Below are 25,950 nucleotides of genomic sequence, written 5' to 3' on the forward strand. Positions count from 1 at the left end.
GAACCCAGGGGTGCTTTACCACTGATTTATATCTCCACAGCCCCCTTTTTAAATTTTATTTTGAGACAGGGTCTCACTGAGTTACTGAGGCTGGCATGAATTTGAGATCTTCCTTCCTTAGCCCCCAAGTCACTATGTGTACCACCATGCCTGACTCCTCTGAATGAATTCTTAGAAGGTGAATTGTTACATATAAATACAAATATCTCATGAGTATTTGTATGTAACCTGAGATTTAGCCTCACTAGGAACTTAGCAAGTTCCTTGCTTACCTGACTGATGCAAATTCACCCTAACAAACGATTGCTTGAAAGGAAGCATGAAGCTGGCCTCCAGCAGTCAACTGTAGTGTTACTCTGTGATTCTTATCTTCAGGGAACCCTTATTAATTTCCTAGGCTTTTGTCTTATTTTTGTTTCTGTTGAATCTACATCAGAAATCCCCATCCTGGGCCTGGGGAAATAATGACTACCCTTGCTTGCCTTTTGCCTGATAGGGTTGTGAGGTTTATCAGGCAAAAACCATCAGCTCCCCAAGGACCTGCCTAGCCTCACATTGATGTAGGGACTGAAGAGCGTATGGCTGACAGTGGCATAAACCAGGTTGAAATTATTGATGATGATGCTATCCTTGAGGTACTGGTTCTCGAGAGATTCTTCTTTTTCTTCAGGGAGATGAACGGCGACTATATGAGTTCATCGTCCGTCATTTTCTAGCCTGCTGTTCCCAAGATGCTCAGGGGCAAGAGACTACTGTGGAGATTGACATTGCTCAGGAACGCTTTGTGGCCCATGGTCTCATGATTCTGGCCCGAAACTACCTGGATGTGTATCCCTATGATCACTGGAGTGACAAGGTGATATAGAGGTGGGCTCCAGGGAGAGGGAGGACAGTCAAACTCCAGACCTATGCTGGTTGATAGAGCAGGACCAGACTGAGTATGTGTGATCTGATCTCTGTGCCTGCTGCTCTCTCTAGCTCCTCCCTGTCTATGAGCAAGGCTCTCGCTTCCAGCCCAGCACTGTGGAAATGGTGGATGGGGAGACCAGCCCACCACAACTGCTCACTGAGGCTGACCTTATCGCCCTCATGGAGAAGCATGGCATTGGTCAGTAACTCACCTGGGGATCTTGTAGCTCTCAGGCACTTACTGTATATGCAGCTCCAAGTCTACTCTCAGCACAGGTGCTACCTCTATATCCCCATTTAATAGTTAAAGCTAGGCCTAGAGAGATTAATAATGTTCCTAAGGTCACCAAATTCCACAGCCAATGTGCTTTTAATGAATTTTAGTTTAGTTCGATTGTTTTGCAGTGCTAGAGTTAGAACCCACAGCCTCTTGCATACTAGGCAAGGGCTCTACTAGAGACACATCCCTACCCTTCAGCCATTGCTTTTAAAAACCCTACACTGCACCACATGTGTAGTGATCTAGATGTTTCCCATGGCTCAAGGCTGATCAGGGAGCACCCATTAGCCTATGTGGGGATTTGGAGTTTTTTTGGTTAAGAACAACAAATAAGTTATCAACAATTAAAATGATAAGTTCATCCTCAAAATCTATATCTTCATTCTTTGAAATATCAGACCTGGCAGCCATCACCCTGAAACTAGTGTGAGTGGCAGGCACTAGAGACACAAAGAAAATTAAAACCTAATCTTTCCCTTTTAAGAATTCAGTGTGGGGCTGGAGTTGTGGCTCAGTGGTAGAGCATTTGCCTGTCATGTGTAAGCACCACATATAAATTAAAAAAATAAAAAGATCCATTGACAACTAAAAAATATTTAAAAAAAAAAATAGTCTACCAGAAAATAAACCAAATCCAGCAAAATGTGATGGGTTCTACAGGAGCAGGCAGGGAAAGGGGGCTAGCATTTGAGCTGGATCAGAAAACCACATAGTGACACTTCCTCATTAATGAAGGCAAATCCAGCCTAGGCAAAGCCTGAGGAAGGACAGGAAAACTCATGCCTGCTATGGCTGGGAGTGTGTAAGGTGAGAGGTTGGAGGAGATGAGAATGAAGAATGATTTGAGCCAATTTTGCCAGGCCCTGTGTGTCCAGCTGAGGGTCTTGAATTTTAGCACATGGTAAGCAGCTAAGATTTCTAAATAAGGGAACCACATAGACTCAAGATCTTAGCACATAATTTTAAGAGGTTTATTGAGACATAATTTATATATTATATAATTTGTCCCATTTAAAATGTACAGCTCAGTGCTGAGGGTGTAGCTCAGTGATAGAATACTTACCTAGCATATGTGAGGCTCTGGGTTTGATCCCCAGCACAGCAAATATAAAATGTGAAACTCAGTGTTTTAGTATATTCACAATGTAGTACAGCTATCACTACAGGTTAAAACATTTCATCTCCTCAAAAAGAAACCCATTTTCTTTAGCAGTCACTCCCTATTCCTCCTTCCTTCTAGCTCCCCCCATCCCTAGGCAATCCCTAATCTTTTTGACTCAATAAGTTTGCCTATTTTAGACCTTTCGTGTAAGTGGAGTCATACAATGTGTGGCCTTTTGTAACAAACTTATTTATATCCTCAAGGTTCGTGTGTTGTAGCATGTCAGAACTTGTCTTTTTTATTACTCCATTGTATAGATAGACCGTATTTATCTGTCAATTGATAAGACACTTGGGTTCTTAAAACTGTTCTACTGTTATGAACTATGTTACAGATAGTCACATTACAAGTTTTTATGTAGACGTGTGTTTTCCACTTTCTTGGGTATACAACTAAGAGTGAGATTGCTGCACCACTTTTTGAGGAACCACCAAACTATTTTCTGAATGTAAAATGGTTGCACCATTTTACATTCCCACCAGCAGTGCATGAGGGTTCCAGTTTCTTCATATCCTTGCCAACAGTTGCTATCTGTCTTTCTGATTATGCTGTAGTTAAGGAGTATGAAGTGGTATTTCACCGAGGTTTTATTATTTCCCTATTAGCAGAGCTACTTTTTTGTTGGTTGATTGGTTGGTTGATTGGTTGGTTGGTACTGGGGATTGAACCCAGAGGCTTTATCACTGAGCTACATCACCAGCCCTTTTTGTTTCTGTTTTATTTTGAGACAGGGTATCACTATTGGGATCCTCTTGTCTCAGCCTCTTGAGTCACTGGGATTACAGGTGTTCATGACCAGAGCTACATTTTAAAAGAGCCCTTTGGCCACAGCTTAGAATGGGTTGGGTAAAGGTTAGGGGAGAGACTAAAAATAGGGAGATGACAGTGTTGCAGTATTGTAGCCATGATCCTGACCCAGGAAGAGTAGAAATTAAAGGAGTAGTTGTAACAAGATGCAGTAGCACATACCTGTAATCCCAATAGGAGACTCACAGGTTCAAAACAAACCTCAGCAACTTAGCAAGACCATTTAAAAATAAAACTTAAAAAGGGCTGGGGGTGTAACTCAGTGGTAGAGCACTTAACTAACATATGTAATGCCCCGGATCCAATCCTTAGTACCAAAATTTAAAGCTGGAGTTGGCAGCTTTGATGAATGATGGGGTGGAAGGGAGCAGGAAAGCAATGTTCCACTGTGATTTCTAGTGTAAGCCAGATATGAATGGAGCTATCTTACCTGCATAGGCCATCCATGTATATAATGGATCCCAGGGTGATTGAGGTTCCCACAGACACTATGCAATTGTGTCTAATGTCTCTGAGTAACTGAAATGGCTTCCAGGTACTGATGCAACTCACGCAGAGCACATTGAGACCATCAAAGCTCGGATGTATGTTGGGCTCACCTCAGACAAGCGGTTTCTCCCAGGGCACCTGGGCATGGGACTTGTGGAAGGTAAGAGAGACAGAAGCTTGCAGTGAGTAGGAGGGGGACCACATTGCCCAAATCCCTGCAGTTGCCTGTCTTACAGGACCTCACAGAGTACTGCTCTTTCCCATAGGTTACGATTCTATGGGCTATGAAATGTCCAAGCCAGACCTCCGGGCCGAGCTGGAAGCTGATCTAAAGCTGATCTGTGAGGGAAAGAAGGACAAATTTGTGGTTCTAAGGCAGCAGGTGCAGAAATACAAGCAGGTTTTCATTGAAGCAGTGGCTAAGGCAAAGAAGTGAGTACAGACCCTGCCTTCCAGCCCAAAAGGTCCTATAGCTCCCAAGCCATGGCCATATCATCTACCTCTGAGAAGTGGAAGTTCATAGAGACAGTTCAGCAGAAACAAGATGATGTAGTTAACTCCTGACCCTTGCTTTTTGGCATGCTAACCATGGTTCATCTTTACCAGTGGCCTTTTCACCTATGGAAAAGTGGAAGTGACTATATAGGCTCTACCCCTTTTGTTTTTACTTTTTTTTAAAGAGAGAGGGAGAGAGAGAGAATTTTAATATTTATTTTTCAGTTATTGGCAGACACAACATCTTTGTTTGTATGTGGTGCTGAGGATCGAACTCAGGCCGCACGTACGCCGGGCAAGCGCACTACCGCTTGAGCCACATCCCCAGCCCTCTACCCCTTTTGTTTTCCTCCTCTGGGTTTAGTTTATTCCTTTCTATAGAGTTTTGTCAGTATAGAAACAATTATTCTGGACTGTTGGTTTAGAAATGCCATTATCTTTTTTTTCTTTTTTTTTTTTTTTTGCAGCCACCTCAAAAAAGTTACACTTACTGTTTTTTAATTTATTTTTTTTTTAATTTTTTTTTATTGTTGGTTGTTCAAAACATTACATAGTTCTTGATATATCATATTTCACACTTTGATTCAAGTGGGTTATGAACTCCCATTTTTACCCCGTATACAGATTGCAGAATCACATCAGTTACACTTCCATTGATTTACATATTGCCATACTAGTGTCTGTTGTATTCTGCTGCCTTTCCTATCCTCTACTATCCCCCCTCCCCTCCCCTCCCCTCTTCTCTCTCTACCCCCTCTACTATAATTCATTTCTCCCCCTTGTATTATTTTTCCCTTTCCCCTCACTTCCTCTTGTATGTAATTTTGTATAACCCTGAGGGTCTCCTTCCATTTCCATGCATTTTCCCTTCTCTCTCCCTTTCCCTCCCATCTCTCATCCCTGTTTAATGTTAATCTTCTTCTCATGCTCTTTGTCCCTACTCTGTTCTTAGTTACTCTCCTTATATCAAAGAAGACATTTGGCATTTGTTTTTTAGGGATTGGCTAGCTTCACTTAGCATAATCTCTCTAATGCCATCCATTTCCCTCCAAATTCTATGATTTTGTCATTTTTTAATGCAGAGTAATACTCCATTGTGTATAAATGCCACATTTTTTAATCCATTCGTCTATTGAAGGGCATCTAGGTTGGTTCCACAGTCTTGCTATTGTGAATTGTGCTGCTATGAACATCAATGTAGCAGTGTCCCTGTAGAAATGCCATTATCTTGATATTAAATTTTTTGAGGGGAGGGGAATACTGGGGATTGAACCCACGGGTACTTTACCACTGAGCCTCCTCCTCCTCCTCCTCCTCCTCCTCCTCCTCCTCCTCCTCCTCCTCCTCCTCCTCATACAGGGTCTAATTAAGTTGCTGAGACTGGCTTCAAACATGCCATCCTCTTGCCTCGGCCTCCTGATTTGCTGGGATTATAGGCATGCAACACTGCACCCAGCTTGATGTTAAATCTTGAATTAGGTAGCACCATCTTTCAAATCAGAAAATCCAAGAGCTAGTGTATGACCCATTTTTTTTTTCCTGTGGAGCATTTGAAGGTAGCCACTCAGTAAGCAGCATGTGTGTTTTGTTAGAAATAACATGTTTTCGAGCCAGGAACAGTGGCACACGCCTATAATCCCAGCCACATTAGAGGCTGAGATGGGAGGATCTTGAGTTCAAAGCCAGCCTTAGCAAAAGCGAGGTGTCCTATCTCTAAATAAAATACAAAATAGGACTGGGGATGTGGCTCAGTGGACAAGTGCCCCTGAGTTCAATTCCTGGTACAAAAAAAGAGAGAATTAAGGGGATGGCGATATAGCTCAGTGGGTAGAGTGCTTGCCTCCCATGCACAAGGCCTTGGATTTAATCCCCAGCACCATAAAAACAAAAACAACAAAAAAAGAATTAACATGTTTTCAAAACAAAAAAGAAATAACATGTTTCTACCTTTGATAATATAATTTATATAAAATATATATAATTTTATATAACGTATAATTATATACAACACATAACTATTAATATATAATATTGTGTGTATGTATATATATATATATATTTAAAGTTTTGTTTTTTTTTAAATCTCCAAAATGATGTGTCTTTGTTTGCTAATTAGATGAGTGATGGGAGGGTGTGTATTGATGAACTACAGGATGGAGGCTGGTTGTCAGGAAACCAAATGTTGGATAATTGGAACTTTGAGCTCCACCCCACCATACACACATTTGCAGAAAAGGGGTTGAGGGTTGAGTTGATCACCAGTGGCAAATGATTTATCAATCTTGCCTAAGTAAGGAAACCTTCATAAAAACCTAGAAGCAGAGCTGGGGTCATAGTTCATTTATTGAGTATTTGCCTACTATGCTTCAGGTCCTGGGTTTGAACCCCAATACCACAAAACATACATGCACACACATGGGCCTCCTAGAGCTTACAGTAGCTAAATGTGGGAGAGGATGGCGTACCTAGAGAAAGTATAGATGTTCTACTCGCTTTCCCCTTCCCACATGCCTTACCCTATGCATCTCTTCCACATGGCTATTCATCTGAGTTCTGTAAGCTGACGTAAAAAATTAAACTTGAGGAGTGGGTCATGGGAAGCCCAGTTTATAGCCAGTTGGTCAGAAGCATAGTTCACAATCTGGAATTTGCAACTGGCATCTCAAGTTGGGACAGTCCTGGGGACTGAGCCATCAACCTTGAGAGTCTGACACTAACTCCGAGGAGATAGTGCCAGAATTGAATTCAATTAGAGGATACCCAGTGGTGTCTGCTGGACAATTGGTGTATGTGGGAAATACTATTACCACACGCTTTTTGCATGTATGGTAGGCAATGACAATTTTGGAATTTTTTTTTAATCCTTCATATCACTCTCATACCAGTTTTGAAAAGAGATGCACAAATTAGCATTAATTGCAGACAGATATTTCTGGTGTTTGTGTTTGGACTCAGTATAGTTTTTTTCATGTGTCTGCTGAGATCCTTCCTGGAGTCATGAGCTAGGCCAGTGGAGAGCTCAGTCCCCTCTCTGCCTGCTGCTCAGGCCTGTGGTCCTGACCAGCTGGTTCCAGGCTTATATATGTTCTTTAATTAATTTGTTTATTTATAATTTTTATTTTTTAGTTGTAGGTGGACACAATATCTTCATTTTATTTTATTTATTTATTTTGGTGGTGTTAAGGATTGAACCCAGTGCCTCACGTATGCGAGGCAAGCGCTCAATCACTGAGCTACAACCCCAGCCCCTCACATATATATGTTCTTGACATATAAAAGAGTGTTGTAAATTTCTTTGCATCGATTGATGGCCACTGTATGTGTTTGCCTTTTCTTCAGATTGGACGAGGCCTTGTCCCAATACTTTGGGGAAGGGGCAGAAGTGGCCCAGCAAGAAGAGATCTACCCAACCATGCCAGAGCCCATCCAGAAGTGCCCACAGTGCAACAGGGACATGGTCCTCAAGACTAAGAAGAGTGGCGGGTTAGTGCCAACTTTTGCTTTCACCTCTGCTTGCGCAGTACCTGCTGTGTTAGCCCCCTAGTACCGAAAGGCCTTGTCAGTTCATGCCCTTGTCATTATTTAAAGACAGATCTGTTATTGGCAGACTCTGGGCAAGGTGTTATAGCTAGCAGGATAGCAGGGTGTGATGTGGGGTGTGAAGTACTGTAGGAAGTCAGAGTAGTTGGTCCCTATAAATAAGACATTATTTACCCAAAGTCTGGCGAATGGTGGAACATGAGCTTCACATCCAGATGGGTCTCAGTTCAAGTCTCACTTCTGTCACATATAATCTGTATAACCCAAAACAAGTTATTTGACTGCCTTGATTCCTAATTTGTTTTTCCATAAAATAAGAACAGTAATACCTATTTAACAAAGCTGAGTTATTGTGAGGATTTGAAAAGAGTGAAGACATGTTATCCAATACATGGTAAATGCTGAACAAATAGTTTCCCTTGTGTAGTTGTTGTTTTGTTGTTGTTTTGTTTTGTTTTAGTTTGTAGATGGACATCATACCTTATTTTTATTTATTTTTTTATGTGGTGCTGAGGCTTGAACCTCACACATGTCCTACCACTGAGCCACAACCCCAGCTCTCTTCTTGCCTAATTTTAGTTCTGAATTGGGCCTAAAACCTCAGCTCCCTTTTTATTTCAATGTAGTTGATCAGAGTGGGTTCAGTTGCCCAGTCTGGCCCATTTTCCCAAGCCAGCAGCTGGCCACTGCAGGAAGTTCATGGTGAAAGAAGTGAAAAACAGGCAGTCATGCTTTGCCCTGCACCGTCCCTCTGCCTGATGTGATACAGGGTGCTCTGCAGACATCATCTCATTGAGTCTTCATAAAGGCCCACAAAGCAGATGTTTTAAAGAGTACAAACTCTAGAACTTGGCCAGCTGAGGGGCTGGTTCTGAGTAGGGTAGCTATAGTGAGTACTAAAGGCAGAATTTGATCCCAGTTCCCCACTTCCTTTCTTCACTCTGCCCTGCTCACCTGGGTCTGTAGCACTGTGTGAATGAGGAAGGTGGTTTCCCCTGACCCTTCTCAGCCCAGCAGCCAAAGACCTGGCTAGCCTAGTGACAAGAAAGGCACCCTGGCTCTCAGCAGCCAGATGCCTGTGGCCAGAGCCAGAAGTGGGTGGCAGGGCTTGTGTGTCCACAAACACAGAGGTCAGTGCCACTCAAGGTTTAACCAGCACCTGAGCATAGAGTTTAGTGCTTGATAAATCCTACTGGTAGTTTTTTCTTTGTCACCAGTAGGTAGTTGGATTCATAATCATTAAAATATAAAGGAAAAAAAATTTACCAGGATTCTTTCTTTATTTTTATGTGGTGCTGAGGATCAAACCCAGTGCCTCACACATACCAGGCAAGTGCTCTACCACTGAGCCACAACCCCAGCCCCCCCAGCATTCTTGGTGGAATGCTTGTCAGAATCACCCAGGGAAATCTGGAGATTATCTCAACATTTTATCCTATAATTCCCATTTCTGAGTTTGTGAATTTTTCATTTAAATAACTGGACTTTAGAGTTGGTTTTCTGCTGGTCACATCCAGACACTCTCTAAGGAATTGAGTAAATCACATGCATGGTGCTGAGTCAGACCCTCAATTTCATGACTAGAAGGTATCAAGAAATGTCCAGGAAAAATAAGCGGCATAGTTTTGGAGAGAAAAGGCTCTTTCCTGAGACAGGTGGGTTACCAGGCTCCCACTCACTCCATGTGTGTCCCTGGTCAGGTTTCCAGATCATCCCGAGTCTCCATTTACTCACAGGCAAACTGAGGTGCTCAGAACACCATTTTGGGTTGTCATGAGGAAGAAACAAGAATGTGGGACTTCCCAGTACAGGGCATTTGGTATACAGTGTGACCTTGGTTAGTGGTAGATTTTTAAATAGAAAGCAGAGTCAATAATAGCTGCTTCATGTTTTAGGGACAAAGGCAGGCTTGATTTTCTAAACCATTTCATGTCAGTGACTCTGCATTCACTTAAGTGTCCTTCAGAAAAATGAAGTGTTGTGAGCCAGCTGTGGTCTGTGTATGTGAGCTGTGAGCATTTGAGCACAGGAGAGGACTGGATTGACATTGCTGCTCTGACTGGGCTGTGCGATGTATGTGTCCTTTTTGCTCACTCTGCCTTTGATCCCACACAGCACCTGAGATGGGTGTGGCTTTCCAAGATGTCAGTCAAATCTGCTGACTGCAAGACATTACCAAGCAACCCCCTGAAACCCAAGCCCTTGCCTTATTTGGGTTGAATCTTCTCGAATGTCTTTCCCTCCAATAAATGGGATGGTTTGAAGTGTGCTCTCTCTCTCTCTCTCTCTTGCCTGCCTCTTTTGCCTCCCTTGTGGGAGCTGGGGCAAAAGAGCCGTCACTGAACCATAAGAAAAAGTTACTTTCAGTGTCTGTGTGATTATTTAGTGCCAGCCCAATTCACCTGGAGTGACCCTGACTGATTTAATTGTGTTGTGGCAGTGAAGGTCCTCTTAAGTCAACTGAAGAAGAGTTTCCTTGTAGATGGTGATAGCTCACATACACTTTCTGTATTCCTATGGTTTGACCCTAGCCATCATTTCTCCACAGGTTCTACCTCAGCTGCACGGGTTTCCCAGAGTGTCGATCAGCTATATGGTTTCCTGACTCTGTGCTAGAGGCTAGCAGAGACGGGAGTGTATGTTCAGTTTGTCAGCCACCCCCTGTGTACAGGTAAGTCAGATGCCTCTCAAGGAGTGTGCACAGGACTACCTTTCCCTTCCTCCTATGGGAACCCAAATGGAAGCATCCAGGGAATGCTTGCCCAGGCATTGCTGTGCTTCAGCTGTGCTCAGCAGCAGCCCAGGCAGTCAGACTATGGATGTGATAAAACCCTAGGTCTGCTGGGTTTGATGGAAGCCTGGTCTATGGATAAGCCTTTCCCTTCTCCTTCAGCAACCACAGAGGCACCTTTCCAGACATCACTATAGCATTAGGTCCAGGAAATTATTCACATGTTAAATGAGGTATCTAGGCTCCTTCACAAAGCCCAGAGCCCTAGTGCAGTCTTTATCAAACCTGTTGGCCAGTGGACCCCTCATACTCTAGGAACTCATTAAGGAGCCCAGAAAGCTTTTGTTGTGGGTAATGTTTTCAACATATACCATATTTGAAATTAAAATGGAGAAATCTTTTGAAATACAGCAAATGCATTTCTTACTGACATAAATTTTAAAAGTGATTTTAGGACAAAATACCTCCTTTCCAAAGCAGAAATGGAATAATAATACTAATGAAGAGAATTCTTTGCATTTTTGCAAGACTAGATTCCCATCTCTGCCACAACAGCCACAGCTAAATTATTGCATGTGTTGTCACATCTGAAAAATCTAAGTGGGCACACATGGAAGAATGGGAGCAAATTATACACAACTTCTTAGCATTATTATTGTTTCACCTCACCTTGAAATGGTAAACCCTTAGGGGCCCTGGAACCATACTTTGAGAACCACTGGTATAGAGAAATGGAACCTTTGAGAGGTGTCTTTACACTTGATGATTAACTGAAGGTCTTTGGTTTCATCTGCACTATTTCCCACTCTGCACTCCTGTGAAGACTGGAAGTGACTTGTGCCTTCCATGGGCTTCTGAGGGCATGAGAGGTGATGATAAAAGGCCTGTGGCCAGAGTACCCTCTGGATCAAGGGGAAGATGCTGGCACCTGGGTATCGATGTTTTTTTCTCATCTTCTGGCATCAACAGGTTGAAGTTAAAGTTCAAGCGTGGCAGTCTTCCCCCAACCATGCCCCTTGAGTTTGTTGGCTGTATTGGTGGATGTGATGAAACCCTAAAGGAGATCATGGGCCTGAGATTTTCACGGGGGCCCCCCAGAGCTAGCCAGCCTGCCAGCCAGCCCTCTGGCTACCTGCAGGCTAGCCAGTCCCTGAACAGGATGGACACCAGCCAGCACAGCCAGCCACAGCCTCCTGCCAGCAGACAGACTAGAACCTCAAAGGCTCTGATCCAGACTCTCCCACCACCTGCAGCAACAGTTGAAAACAACTCCATTACCTGCAACTGCGGCCAAGAAGCTGTGCTGCTCACTGTCCGAAAGGAGGGCCCCAATCGAGGCCGGCAATTCTATAAATGCAGCAGCAACAGCTGCAACTTCTTCCTGTGGGCTGACAGCAGCCATCTTGGAGAAGGAGAGGCTCCTACCTCTAGTTCAAGGCCCCCAGGCAGCTCACTGGGACACCCACCAGGCTCATTGGGTGGGTTCAGCAGACCCGGCAGTGGCAGTGGCAGTGGCAGCAGTGGCAACACATCCTGCCTATGCAACCAGCCTGCTGTCACACGGACTGTGCAAAAGGATGGACCCAACAAAGGACGCCAGTTCCATACATGTGCCAAGCCAAGAGAACAGCAATGTGGCTTCTTTCAGTGGACTGATGAGAATGTGGCCCCAGGGGAGGCAGGTAAGGGATGCAGGTTTCTGCTTGGGTTTCCACAGTGGTCTCCACTTCAGAGACAGAAGGAATCAGGGCAGTGTAGTGGCGGGATCCATAGCGGGTGCCCAGCTACCTTGTCCCATCACTTGCAGCAAGGTGATGAACCACAGCCTGCATTCCAAATTAAAGGTAGCTCAAATTGAATAGCTCACTGTGCCCGGCACTGTGGTGAATATACTTTCTGCAGGAGGCCTCTTTCAGTTTCAGCAGCAAACATGATGTCAGTTTGACCAATGAGGAAAGTGAGGCCCAGACCAATAAAGTAGCTTTTTTCACTTCACACTGTAACAGCCCAAGTTAGGAATGTAAGCCCCTTCTCCTTATAGCAAGATCATTAGCATCAGCCTCATTTCTTCAGATGAGCATATTAACCCTGGTGATGTCTGGGAACCTACCCAGGATCATGCAGCTTATTCCAGCATCCCAGAAAATGGGTATCATGAGATCTGACGCCCAGGTATTGGATCATAGTGGATGGTGTATGGAGGGCATTTCAAATAGTAACTGCCACTCTTAATTATCTATCTGAGAATGACCCAAAGGCCAAGTGGGAGCTTTGGAGTATACAGATCTGATTTCCAAATCCAGCTACTTAACCTCAAATGACTAAGCCACTCCACCACAGGTTCCTTTATAAGATGGCCCAGGTCTACTTTCATAGAGTTCCTGGTTGATAAAGGAGTGGAATTGGATTCAGACTATGAGGATTAAACTCATGTCACCATATCAGGAAGAATCCAGGAGGCAGGGTAAAAAGCAGAGGACTTGGAGTCACTCACAACTGGCGTTTGAGGGGCTTGGAGACAGCCATCCTATTTCCAAACTCATATTAAAGTAACTACAAAGAAATGGCCTTGCACACATTTCAGACTTGGGCAGGGCCACAGAAAGTGACATCTGACCTGCAGGTAAGATAGGGAGTAGGCTGCTGGTCATAGGCTCCTTTCCCATTATTTGCCTGGGTTTCTGCCTCTGTAAAAAGGGCCTAATGAAAGTGACACTCTTGCCCTCTTATTAGAACAGTGAGCACTTCCCCCACTCCACCACAGTGCTAGGTTGGAACCCAGTGCTTTAGATAGGCAAGGCAAGTGTTTTACCAGGGAGCTATACCCCAGCTTCTGAATTTAGGGTTCTAGAGAGGTGTATCAGGAAATAGAAAGCAACATCATATCTTTTTTTTTTCCTTAATATTTTTCAGTTGTAGATGGACACAGTACCTTTATGTATCTATCTTTATATGGTGCTGAGGATTGAACCCAGGGCTCACACATGCTAGGCAAATGCCCTACAACTGAGCTATAGCCCCAGCCCAACAATGTCATATCTTAACATTATGGAGCTGTTCTTCATAGAGCATGGGGAGTCTGACCCATGGAGTGTACCTATGTAAACGTTGGGATAACCCCAACCTAATGCTTGCTATTTCTTGCCACTTCAGAGTGTCTGTTCTAAATACAGCCTTCCATTAACTCTTCCCACAGGGACTTTTGCAGCACTACCCTGGCCAAGAGGCAGAGGAAGAACGCAGGGATCAGAGGCTAGGAGCAGAAGACCCCGAGCTGGCTCCTCAGACACAGAGTCCACGGCAAAGAGACCCCGGAAATGCAGTCTTTGCCATCAGCCAGGACACACCCGGCCTTTCTGTCCTCAGAACAGATGAGGGCAGGGCAGGGTAAGAGAGCAACTTTCTCAGACCAGGGACCAGGTTAACTAGAATAGTTAACTGTTCACAGTCCTTGAAACAGGAGTGATGGGTTTTAGAGTTGGGTTTTATGTGAAGAAGCAAAAGGTCAGACCACTCTCAAGAAGACTGGCTCTGCTAGACCATAGGCCTCTACCCAGAACTCAGGAATGCACACAGCCATTGTGAAGAAGTCAGGCAGCTGTCCCAGGACCCCCAAGAACTGTCACTGCTAGCAAAGGATGGCAAAGCTGGCAGCAGAGGACATAACCAATGACATCTGTGTGTTCCCCACTATGGCCTAATGTGCTGCAGAGCTGCCTTTGCCTGAGTGAGGAACTGCACTCCTGACTCAAGCCCTGGCCAACTGGACAGGCTTCTGTCTGCAGCCATTCCAGGAAGGAGGTTGTAATGCCAGGAAGTGGCCCTCCTATTACCATTATTTCTCCAGAAGCTTCATTTCTGCTTCATCTAGAATTCAGGATATCATGTGCCTTAATAAAGAATTCAACCCCACTTACTCTGACTGCTGACAGTACAGCAGAGTATCTGGTGACAATCCTAAGAGTGACAGCACAAGCACAAGCACCATCCGGTGCCAGAAACAGCTCTCAACCTGCCACTGCCCCTGGTGGCCATCAACAAGCCCAGCCTTTCCTCCCTACCACTATGTGGTAAGAACTGACCCCAACTTCTGCCCTCCCCCCCAACTTTGTCCCTTGGAGCAGAGGTGCCAACCCAAGATTCAGAGCACTAATTTTCCATTTTCCACACTTGCCAGGAATGGCCTCATTCCTTGTTGGCCACCACAAACACTCATGAATGATACATAGCCAAATTGGCTCCGATTTGTCTTTTTGTACCAGGGAACCCAGGGGTGCTTAACTACTGAGCCATATCTCCAGCCCTTTTTGTATTTTATTTAGAGACAGGGTCTCTAAATAAAAGGCCTCAGCCTCCCAAGCCATTGGGATTACAGGTGTGTGCCACCATGCCTGGCTTGGCTCTGGGTATAGTTTAGAAGAGAAGCAGAAATGGGATGTGAGTTACCCAGTCAGTGAAGAAACTGATATTCTTCTCAGGACTTGGGACTTCTGGCTTTGCACCTTGGCTGGGCATTAGGGTCAAGGGTTTCTACAAGTGCAGGTTTCTGACCTTGTTTTCTAGAACATCTCAGCCTGCAGGTATGGGTTGTGGCCTGTTTTCGTGGTTATTTTTCTACCCCAGACTCTGGCAATCACCCACCTTACTGATTATCTCTGTGGGTTTACCAATTCTAATGTTCCATATAAATAGAGTGATAAGTATGACCTGCATCTGACTTCTTTCACTTGGCATAATGTTTTGAGGTTTATCCATATTGTAACATGGATCAGTACCTTTTTTTTTTTTTTTTTTTATAGTTGACTATATTAGTCCCCATGGATAAGGGGACTGAAAGTTTGAGTAGTACCAAATTTTATATACATATACTATGTGGAATTTTTTGTTGTTGTTTTTTGTGGTGCTGGGGATTAAACCCAGGGCCTTGTGCATGTGAGGCACGTACTCTACTGGGGCTATAGCCCCAGCCCAACTATTTGGGTTTTACTTTTGTGGTACTGGGGATGGAACCCATGGTCTTGTACATGCTAGACAGGTGCTATACCTCTGAGTTACAAACCCAGCCCTATACTTTGTTTTTTCATATGAATACATAGCTACAATAAAGTTTGTAAGTTAGACACAATAATATTCAAAAAAATTTATTGAGCTGGGCACAGTGGCACATACCTCTAATCCCAGTGGCTCTGGAGGTTGAGGCAGGAAGATCACAAGTTCAAAGCCATCCTTAGCAACTCAGTGAGACCCTGTCTCAAAATAAATAATAGGCTGGGGATGTGGCTCAGTAGTTAAGCACCTCTGAGTTCAATCCCTGGAACAAAAAATAATAACAACATTGAGATGGGGGTATGAAGTGGCATCTCATTGCACTTACGATTTGCATTTCACCAGTGGAATTGACCATCCTTCCATGTGTTTACTGGCCATTGTATATATTCTTTGGAGTTTTTGTATAGTACTGGAAGTGGAACCCAGAATTTTATACATGCTAGGCAAGCATTCTGCCACCAAGCTACATCCCCATTTTTCCCCTTTGGAGAAATACTGGAAGGTCCTGTTTTGGAAAAACCCAGTGTATGAGAACCAGCCACCAAAAGCAGAAGGTGCTGAAAGACCACAGACAAAGGCTGACAAATCCAGGCTTGCACAAAGTATAATTTATTAGGAACTTAGGAAAAAAGCATGTTAAGATATATGGTAGCAGCAAAACCCCAAAGCAGAAAGAAGCAGGGGACATTATATACCTGGGTTTTTCAAAAACAACATATCCACCATCAATTAAGAAACAATCCCAGTATCAGTGGCCAGTATGCCACACTCAGCTAACTGTGTCCCGCAGGGTTTGAGATGAGTGCCAAGGTCACTTGGTACGCAACATGATGATTATGACCAAGATCATAACCATGTGATCTTGTCAAGATAATTCCTCATAAGTCCTTTACCACAACAGGTGGCTGGGGCCTTTCACATGCTGGGCAAAAAATGTTCTACTGCTGAGCTATGCCTCCAGCCCTATTTGTCTACTCAGGTCCTGGCTCCTCTCATCTGTGATGGGGTGTTCTTGTTCAACATGAAGTTCTTTGGTGGAGTATTACATTTGGGCCCAATCACAGTGAAAACTTAACAATAAATCCTGTTAAGGAGTTTCCATGTCTCAGTGGCACGCTCAGAGTAGCAGTCTTCAGTGCAACCAGAAACTTGTCCTGTCCCCTTCCCCTCCAGGAGGATTGAAAGATTCTTTTTTCTGTTTGAAATATTCTTATCCTTGTACTGAACATTATTTCCTATTTGCATTTTATATAACAAAGATCAAGGAGAAGAAAATGACCTCCTCACTGGGCCCCACCAAGAAAAGTGAGGCAGCAGAAATGTGGGAGGTTGAAACCACTGTGTGTGAAACCCTCCCTGATGGCAATAGCCAGGGAGGGTTTCACACACAGTGGTTTCAACCTCCCATTTTTCTACTGGGCAGCTTCTTCAGTCCCTTTATGGAGGGAAATCTTGGCTCCCATAAGTTAAGTCTCTTCCCCCTGCCAAGCAGCTGATATTGCCTTGAAACTTAGTCTCTGACCTCATGTCTCCATCTCAGAGCTCCAACAGCTTACATGATTGGTTCCCTGCCATCTCCTGGAAAAGAGGAAGCCTGACTCTGTATACACAGCCTTTGGTGACCCACCACACAGACAGCTGAGAAAACAAGGGCAAACAAACCCCACAAGTGTAGTGATCAAAGCAATTACCTATCCCTGGTATGTGCTGATGATCTTGGAGCAGCTGGAATTAAAAATAAGTGGTGCCCAGCAGGACTGGGGCATGTAACTTTGCCAGGTAAAGACCATACTGTCCTCTGCAGTAAATTCACCTGCCATTCCTCTCATGTCTGTTGTAGCCAAATTCAAATGCTCAGATTCTACTGTACTGTTTAGCAGCCAGGTTTTCTGGATTAGAATCTTGCTCACCGCTTCCTGTTAGCCATTCATATCAGGGTCAGACTGCACCCACCCTTACCTCAGACGCCAGTGTCTATGCTAGGAGGTGGTGTTCCATCTAGCGTGCACTAGACCTGAAAAGTTCTTTCCAAAACCCGTGCAAGCCAGGGAGTCTGTGTTTCTGCCCTTCCTGCTAACTGGGCTCTTGTTCTCTCCAGATGAGCAGTGCAGAGAGGATCTACAGTAGGTCACCAAAGTCCTGAGTGTTGCCCTTCAGTACATGCTGGGCCTTCAGTCCATGGTGACCTTTTTAGTCTGCATTTTTCAGATTACAAAGGAAAAGTATAGTCAAAAAAATGGAAATGGTACAAACATACACCAGTCTGAAGGCTCCTGTGGTTGTTTTTTGTTGTTTTTTATTTGGCAGACTGGGTACTGGGAATCAAACCTAGGGATTCATGCACACTAGGAAAGCACTCTACCACTGAGCTATATCCCCACCCTGAAGGTCTTGTTTTACAAATAAACAGGTAAAAAGTATGGTGCAGTTCCCTCTTGACTCCCAGGCTGGCACCCCTTCCTGGAGAAGATGCACATGTGCCCTGGAGCTCCTTCAGGCTTGGGGGCAACAAATCTCAGAGACAAGCTCAAGGCCAGCTAAATCTCCAGGTGAAGGCTGGATTGAAGCAAGTCCTGTTTGGACTGAAAAATCAGGCATACACCTCTAAATCACCCCCCTTCTCACCCCATACCCCCACCCCAGCCAGCCCTTTTTATTTTAAGACAGGGTCTTGCTAAATTGCCAAGGTTGGCCTTGAACTTGCAATCCTTCTGCCTTAGCCTTCTGAGTAGTTGGGATTACAGGTATGCACCACTGGACACAGCTCAAAATTTTTAAAAGACTGGGGTGTAATTCAGTGGTAAAGTGCTTAGGTGGCATGTGCAAGACTTTGGGTTCCATCCCTGGTACTGCAAAAAATGAAGTCCTGGTTTAGCTTTTGGAATGTTCCCCAAAGGTTCACATGTTGAAGGCCTGGCCCCCAATGCAGTGATGTTGAGAGATGGGGCATTTGGGAAGTGATGGGATCATGAGGGTTCTGTCCTCATGTCCTCATGTGATTGAGGCAGGAGGATCACAAGTTTGAGGTCGGCCTGGGCGGCTTAGTGAGATCCCTTTGAAAATTTCTGAAAAGGGCTGAAGTGTAGCTCAGTGGCAGAGCACCTGGGTTCAATCCCCATCATGTATAAATAAATGAACCAAGTAAACAAATTAACTGAGCTCACTTCACAGACAGCTCCCTCTGGCCTTCTCCAGAGTCCAGGGTGATCTTATGACCCAGTGGACTCACCAGGCAGCTGGGAAGGCTCTCTGCTTTAGTTTAGTGGCATTAGTGGAAAGAAGGAAACCCTGCAAGGCCCAATAAGCTCCCCTGCTGGGGCAGTTTACCTTGTGCCACGTATAAGATGAGCACTGCCCACCTCAGATAGTCCTCACAGCTGCCCAGGAAGTAGGTCATAGAGAAGAGGATGGGGGCACAGACTCTGCCCTCAGCTGCTTCCTTGCTAACCCTCCACCACCAGTGAAACTCCTCAAGACTAGAGTGCAGCTCCCAAACCAAGCAATTTGAATAAACCTTGGCTGAGGCAGTCTCCCACCACCCAGAGGCAGACACTACCATCCTACATCCTACACCATCCCATGACAGCTGGAAGGGGAGGCTCTCCACAGGAAATAGAACTTCACAGGAAGGACATCAGGATGTGACTGGCATATCTGAAGGAAAGTGTCCAGGCCTCATTTGTCATCTGGTAACTGGAACCAAGCCTCATGTTAGCTCCTGAGGGATGCTGAGATGCCTGGCTTGACAGCTGCTTGACCCCACATTTTGGGGACTTCAGGAAAGGCAAGGGAGGTGGAGCAAACAGTTCTCTCAAGACTGATGGGCATGCAGCAGCCCCACTGATCCAGGAAAGCAGAGGAACACCAGAGGGCCCAGCAGCTCAGCCTTAGGGGAAGAAATGAGCCCTGACTGGTTGGTTCCTATTACAAAGCAAGACTGGGGGGGGGGGCTGGGGATGTGGCTCAAGCGGTAGCGCGCTTGCCTGACATGCGTGTGGCCTGGGTTCGATCCTCAGCACCACATACAAAGATGTTGCGTCCACCAAATACTAAAAAAAATAAATAAAATTTAAAAAATTCTCTTTCTTTAAAAAAAAAAAAAGCAAGACTGGGCACCAAGGCACACTCAGTATTCTCCCTCCACAGGATCCATAAGGGCTGAATGTTTATGTGGTGGCAATTTGTATGCTGAACTCCTCCCTGGGATGTGATGGCATTAGTGGGGCCTTTGGGAGGTGACTAGGTCATGAGGGAACAGCCCTGTGATTGGACTTAAGGTCCTTATAGAGACCTTGAAGCTATCTCATCTTTCTGCCATGTGAAGACACATCTAGAAGGTGATATCTGTGAACCAGGATATGGGCCCTCACTACACACAAAATCTGTTGGTGTTCTGATCTCAGGTTTTCCAGCCTCCAAAATGAGAAATAGATTTCTGTTATTCATAAACCATCTATACAGTCTACGATATTTTGTTATTGCAACCAAAAAGGGCTAAAACACTTTTTTTTTTTTTTTTTGGTACTGGGGATTTAACCCAGGGGTGCTTAACCACTGAGCCACATCATCAGCCCTTTTTTATTTTTGATGAGATAGGATATCACTGGGTTCTGAGGTTGGCCTTGAACTTGTGATCCTCCTGCCTTAGCCTCTCAATCACTACCCAGTAATCCTACTGGTATATACCACCATGCCCAGCAAGACACTACTTTCGAAAACAAATTCTTTCACCTCCAAGTTGATTTCAAGTCCTCTTGCCAAGCTGCCGGGATAAACCACCAGACTTAAGAGCTCTGAACAGCCACCCATGAAAGTGCTAGACCCCTTTCCCAGCAAGGATCGCACACACATGAGAATTTTTTCTTTTTATTCTTGCTCACATTCTTCAAGGCAGAGCTTTGCTTCAGCCCAAAGGACACCAAAGACAGGAGGGGCCCCTGGGAGGGGAGGCAGTTTCCCTCTTCCAGCCCCTACTACCTTGGCCAGGCTACAAGGTCAGAATCTGCTGAGAGTTCATTTTGGCACACTGAAGAGGCCAAGTCAGCACACAGGCCTCTGGGAAAGGCGTGTCCTCTGCTTTCCAGTGGCGCCCAGGAGCAGCTATTGAGGCACAGCCTTGGCCTTGGGCCTCTGCTGCCTTAGGAGAAAACTCACCTAGCTGGAGGGTATCAAATGGGCAGCATCTCACTCTAGAGCTGGAGAATTCAACAACAAAAAAAAACAGAAGACAGCAGGAAAACACCAACCTTCAAGAGCCAAAGGCTGGCCTCTAACCAGGTTCAGTAGTGAACACCTGTCATCCCACTGCTGGGAAGGCTGAGGCAGGAGAACCCCAAGTTCAAAGCCAGCCTCAGCAACTTATCAGGCCTTAAGCAACTTAGCAAGACCCTGTGTCAAAAAATAAAAAGGGCTGGGGATGTGGCTCAGCGCCTCTGGATTCAATTCCTGGTACCAAAAAATAAAAACAAAATGCTGGCCTCCAGGATACCAGGTAACTCCAGCACCCAGGGAGGAAACAAACACATGATACTTAGATGCCTCCAGGATGCCTGGCACAGGCGCCTAAAAAACGTACTAAATTTCTGTCTTGGCAGAAAAATGGAACTGGTTGGGATGGAGAAGACACATTCTCAGTGGATTCGCTGCTGGTGATAGGGTCTGACCCCAAGGTCCTAGGTCACCCCAAAGGTCTGAGGGACATCTGAGTGAGTGGTTGCAGCCCAGTCACACTCAGGTGACAGTTACCTAAGCTCTCTGGGCTCAGTGACCCCAGGGACCATAGCCCAGGAATATGTCCATCCTGTGGGCCTAGGTAGTATACTCTCCTGTGTTCTGGCTAAAAACAAACAAAAAAACACTGCAATTTCCTGGGAGTGAGATGGATACTGATCACCAATATCAGAAAACATGCTGGCTGCCCGGTCCTCCCCCATCTAAAGCAGCCCCTCAGGTGCCTGTAGACCACTGTAGAGTGCATAACCAATGCTATCAATCTCCTCCTCCCGCAAACTACCTAAGAGGTTCACACTGGGGTTGAAGTGGCAGGGCAGGCTGGCCTGCTCCAGGCTGCTGATGAGCAACTCCAGGGCCTGCAGAAAGTGCTCCCCCAGGGCCTCCTCGGCCCAGTCCACTTCCTCTTCCCCCAGACGAAGAACCACCTGGGTCAGGTGGCTCCGGCCCAGTTGCCCCAGGGCTGGATGGCCACGGCACACACCACACAGTAGCAGCAGCAGCCTCCGGCGAGTGCCAGTATCCTGATCATCCAGGGCCTGCAACCTGGCAGCCTCTGCTGGATACAGGTCCTGAAGCCAAAGATTCCCAGCCAGGCCCTCCAGGGGCCAGGCCAGGAGGAGGTGGTTGTCAGAATGGGCCCCCGTGACTGCCACAAGCACAGCCACAGTGAGCTCCAGGCGCTCATGCTGCACCTCCAGCAGCAGCTCCTCCGAGGCCACGCTGGGCCGGATCAGGCATCCGAGCAGGCTACCAATGGCTGGCCAGTTGACGGAGGCAACCAGGGCCTTGCGGAGCAACTCCAGCAGGACACGAGAGGAGAGGTAGCCACCTACCAGGAAGCGGTCCCAGGGGCTGCTCCCCCGGGGGTGAAACTCAAGCTGAGTCCTGCGCACTGCCCAGCAGCGAGGGTCCCTGGCCACAGTGTCCACGCCAGGTACCAGAATCCACAGGCCTGGCTCCAGCAGCACTGGGGTCAGCAGGCGCACATGCTCAGCAGCCCCTGCCTGCAGCCCATCATAGAGTGGACCACCAGGCACAAGTGGCCCAAAGGGCAGTTCCGGGAACTTGTTCCGCAGGTAGGCCTGTAGCTCCAGGGCAATGTCACCGGCCAGCTGTTTGGCCAAAGCCACATGAGCTGCTGGGATAACCACATGTTCCCGCTCAAATGCCAGCAACTTCTCCTGGAACGTCAGACACAGTGGTACTGGGGAGCCGAGTTGAGGTGGCTTCTGAAGCTCAGTATCTGTGGGACCTTCTGCAGAGTGAAGGGACCAGGGGAACATGTAAGAACCCCGCCACAATGAGTTAAAAGAATTCTACCTCATTATTGGCTGTGTGACAGCCCTGGGCCTTGTTCCTCACCTGTAATGTCCACCTGAGAATACCAGGTCTAGGTCCTCAGGACTATGAATACTCGATGACAAAGTTGCCCTGGCCCAGAATCCCAACACCCTGGCCCTACAGCTAAAAGAACTCCATGCAGAGTGAGGAAGACAGGTCCTGCCCCTCTTGAGCCTCAGTTTCCTCATCTGAGGCTCCCCACCATCACAGAAGCATGGTAGCAAACTCAGGAAGGAATGAGGACAAAAAACATATGATGCCAAGCAGGAGGATCAAGAGTTCAAAGCCAGTCTCAGCAAAATCGAGGTGCTGAGCAACTCTGTGAGACCCTGTCTCTAAATAGAATACAAAATAGGAGAGGGGATGTGGCTCAGTGGTCAAGTGCCCCCCCCTAAAAAAAATCCACAACGGTATGATCAGGGAGTCATTCAGTGGTATGCATTTGCTTACCAAGTGCAAGGACCTAGGTTTGATCTCCAGCATCACAAAACATAACACAAAACAACAACAAAAAGCCCCACAAAACCAAGATCCCCATTAAACATTAGAAGCCCATAGCCTAGAAAGAACAGGAATTTGCATAGGACTGCAAAGTCACTCAGGGGAACAGCCTGCACTGCATCTCCCAAAGGTGACCACCAAAGGAAAACTTACCCACATCAGAAGGGAAGGGGTGCATGCAGCTCACCTGGGGCAGAGGGCAAGGGGGCTGGGAGCGACACAGGCTGGCTGAGGGAAGCAGGTGGGGGCCGGGGCTGTTGGTGTGGTGTGGCCTTGAGCAGGTTTAGTTCCTTCCAGCTGTCCCCCTTAGCATCATCTTCATCCCTAGGGCTAGTGGCCCTGTCAATGAGCTGTAGGCAGAGTGACACAAAGCAGAAGTCTAGGGAGTCATGGCAAAGCTTGGGGTTGCCCTGGATTCCAATGTCAGCCTTAGGGAGTGCCACTGCCCCTCCTGGGGCCTGAAGCACTGTGTGACCCCAGCCCTGTCATCCTCCTCTGGAAGTCTCAGGCAGTCCCACTCAGCCAGGCCTTACCCGCTTCACTGCCAGGGTAGCAATGCCCAGCACAGCAGCCCCGCCCACACCTAGCACCAGGCGGGCATTGGCCAGGAGGAAGTCCACAGCGCTGCCCAGGGCCTCGTCCCCACGATGCTTTCCCCTCTTCTGGGAGAACTCTGCCATGATCTGCCTGCAAGAGAGGCATGGGGCAGTTGAGGCTGAAGCCACCTGTAGATGGGTACGTGCAAGTCAGGTCTGAAGGATCCACCCTTAGGCAATAAGAAAGAGACACAGATCCCAAATAGAGGGGCAGGTGCCCTGGGGTAACAGTGTCAAGCCCACGAGGGAGCCACAATGCCCTGGGAGAGAGGATTCTGTGGGACTTGGGCCAGTGTTGCAGGTGGAGGGACCAAGCAGTAGAGAAGGTGAGCCAGGGCCTGTTTGCTTACCAGTGAACTGGCACAGGCAGCGGTGAAGTGAGCAGCCGGAAGTGAGCAGCCCTGAAGTGTGTGACCAGGTAGGGCCAGGCACTTGAGAAGCAGAAGCAGAACTCTCTCAAGGACCAGTCCACCAAGTCATGAGGTCACAGCCTACTGGGGCACCAAGGACTTCTGACCTCCCAGATGGACTTTGGGTGCCTGTGGCCCAGCTGCCAGGTGACAAGATGCCTGGAATGGCTGAAGCCTGAAGCACTGTGTGACTCAGCCCTGGACACCTGCCCACTTACCCCACACTATAAATAAGACCCAGCTCTGGGGCCCGGTGAGGTCACAGGGTAACCAGGTGACCCACCACGACCCCACAGCCGGTTTCTAGTTCCCCATTCAAGCCTTGGGAATCAACACTGCCACCCACAGCAGGACCAGTAATTCACTGCAAACTGTAAAAGCGTTTTAATTCCAACACTTATCTAAACTGGGACTCGGCCTGCAGGGTCGCACAGGCCCCAGCCGGAGCCTTCCAATTCGGGAAGTAGGGAGGGCGCGGGGAGTTAAAAATAACCCACTCTGAGCAGCCAGGCCCAAAAGCCGCCAGTCCTCCCGGTTGGCAAACCCTCCAGTCCTGGGCTAGGGCTGAGCAGGTCACGTAGCTGCCCACAGTGGGGCTTGTTACGGCCCCACTCAAAAGTGAGGTCGCTGAGACCCTGGAAACCCAGTGCGGCACCCAAAAAACGGGAAGGGCAGAGCTCGAACTCAGACCTTGGGGCCCAAAGTCCTCCCTCCCTTCCCAGCCGTGACCGCGGGCCACGCCCCCGTTCGGTGTTTGGGACGCGCGCGCCACGCCCGAAGCTGGAGGACCCCAGAGACCGCCCCATTACGCTCCGGGGGTACCTGCGTCTCGGAGTCAGCGCACCCACCGGAGGACACAGCGGGTTCGCGGGGCCCTGATGGCCAGACCTGCCTGAGAATGGAAGGTGGAGGACCCGGGAACCGAACGCCGAGGCCCCAGGCGGCCGCTGACCCCGGAGGCACGCAGACGAGCAGGCCTTCCCTCCAATCGGAGAGCCGGACTGCAGCGCACACGTTCCAAAATACTGCGCGGCTCAGCCAATGACTGGCCAGCCACGCCCCCTCAGGGACGGGACTCTCCAGCGAAGTCCGGATTTAAAGGTGCAGAGCAGCATTCCGAGCCCACAACGGGGCGGTTGTGTCCTCCCGGGCAGACAGACCTCACCTCGCCTAAAGACCCACATTCTCCCACCTCGTTATTACCTATTGGGCCGCGGGGCGCACAGTGTGGCGAAAGCGCCAACCCCTGCCCACTGCTCCGTGAGAGCTTCTGTGGGCTTTTCTTCCCCCAGGTCTGTTTTCTCTCCGGTAAAACCGGGATCTGAGACGCCACCACCCCCCTCAAAGCCCTGTGAAGGACAGCTGTGCGGAGAACAGCTGTGGCCCACAGACTCGGCACTTACCGGGTGCGGATTCGAAAGCCATAAACAGCATGGACCAGGAGGGACGCTTCTTTTTACAGAACACGAAGCAAACCAGTAAATAAGCAGAGGGGAAAGTGTTGACACTCAGCGGCGACAACGACAACCTGCCACGAGCACTGAGTGCCTTCTGTCTGCGGAGAGCTACCCGTGCCTTCGCTTCTGGCAACAACTTTAGGAAACAGTCAACTGATGAGGAAATTACGGCCAGAAGCAGAAGCCCGAGGACTCCGATGCCCTAGTACCACCTGTCTGTGAGGCCGAGCCTAACTGGGACTTTAACTGGGACCTTCCCGGGTCCGGAACCTCTCCCAGAGTCCAGGTCAACGACGCCCAGGGCCAGCCTCCAACTCGAACACCAGGAGGCCTCTCCGGGACCCGAGGAGACGGAGACTGAGGCCTCGGGGGAGCTGAAGCCACCCCACCCCGCGCGCGGAGCGGAGCGGCCCGGGCGCGCAGACTCCCGGCGCCGCAGGGTTAAGGGGC

At 47.4% G+C, this 25,950-nt stretch overlaps 2 protein-coding genes across 7 annotated transcripts in view; one reads left to right on the forward strand and one right to left on the reverse strand.

The window, feature by feature from the left end:
- Positions 1-14,325, forward strand: part of Top3a (DNA topoisomerase III alpha) — a 29,408-nt gene extending 15,083 nt beyond the window's left edge. For both annotated transcript variants that reach the window (XM_005339466.5, XM_078043007.1), the window contains 8 exons: positions 671-856; positions 979-1,108; positions 3,694-3,807; positions 3,914-4,079; positions 7,482-7,625; positions 10,231-10,353; positions 11,383-12,095; positions 13,610-14,325. In XM_005339466.5, coding sequence (XP_005339523.1) covers positions 671-856; positions 979-1,108; positions 3,694-3,807; positions 3,914-4,079; positions 7,482-7,625; positions 10,231-10,353; positions 11,383-12,095; positions 13,610-13,788 — 1,755 coding nt within the window. In that variant the 3' untranslated portion in view covers positions 13,789-14,325. The remainder of the gene's footprint in view (positions 1-670; positions 857-978; positions 1,109-3,693; positions 3,808-3,913; positions 4,080-7,481; positions 7,626-10,230; positions 10,354-11,382; positions 12,096-13,609) is intronic.
- Positions 14,326-20,312: 5,987 nt separating this feature from the next.
- Positions 20,313-25,586, reverse strand: Mief2 (mitochondrial elongation factor 2). 5 transcript variants are annotated; one of them, XM_013364816.4, is made up of 5 exons: positions 25,447-25,583; positions 23,984-24,064; positions 23,571-23,724; positions 23,225-23,387; positions 20,313-22,450 (listed from the first exon to the last, which is right to left on the reverse strand). In XM_013364816.4, exons 3-5 carry the CDS (start codon positions 23,715-23,717, stop codon positions 21,396-21,398), a joined length of 1,365 nt encoding a protein of 454 aa, XP_013220270.2. In that variant the 5' UTR covers positions 23,718-23,724; positions 23,984-24,064; positions 25,447-25,583; the 3' UTR covers positions 20,313-21,395. The 5 variants fall into 5 exon arrangements, with proteins under 5 accessions (XP_013220270.2, XP_040125567.2, XP_005339522.2 ...); XM_040269633.2 differs by lacking the exon at positions 25,447-25,583 and adding an exon at positions 24,866-24,995 and having other exon boundaries at positions 23,984-24,183; XM_005339465.5 differs by lacking the exon at positions 25,447-25,583 and adding an exon at positions 24,866-24,918.
- Between the last annotated feature and the right edge of the window lie 364 nt (positions 25,587-25,950).

The sequence above is a fragment of the Ictidomys tridecemlineatus genome, chromosome 3 (genome assembly GCF_052094955.1).
Source record: "Ictidomys tridecemlineatus isolate mIctTri1 chromosome 3, mIctTri1.hap1, whole genome shotgun sequence".
NCBI lineage: Eukaryota > Metazoa > Chordata > Mammalia > Rodentia > Sciuridae > Ictidomys > Ictidomys tridecemlineatus.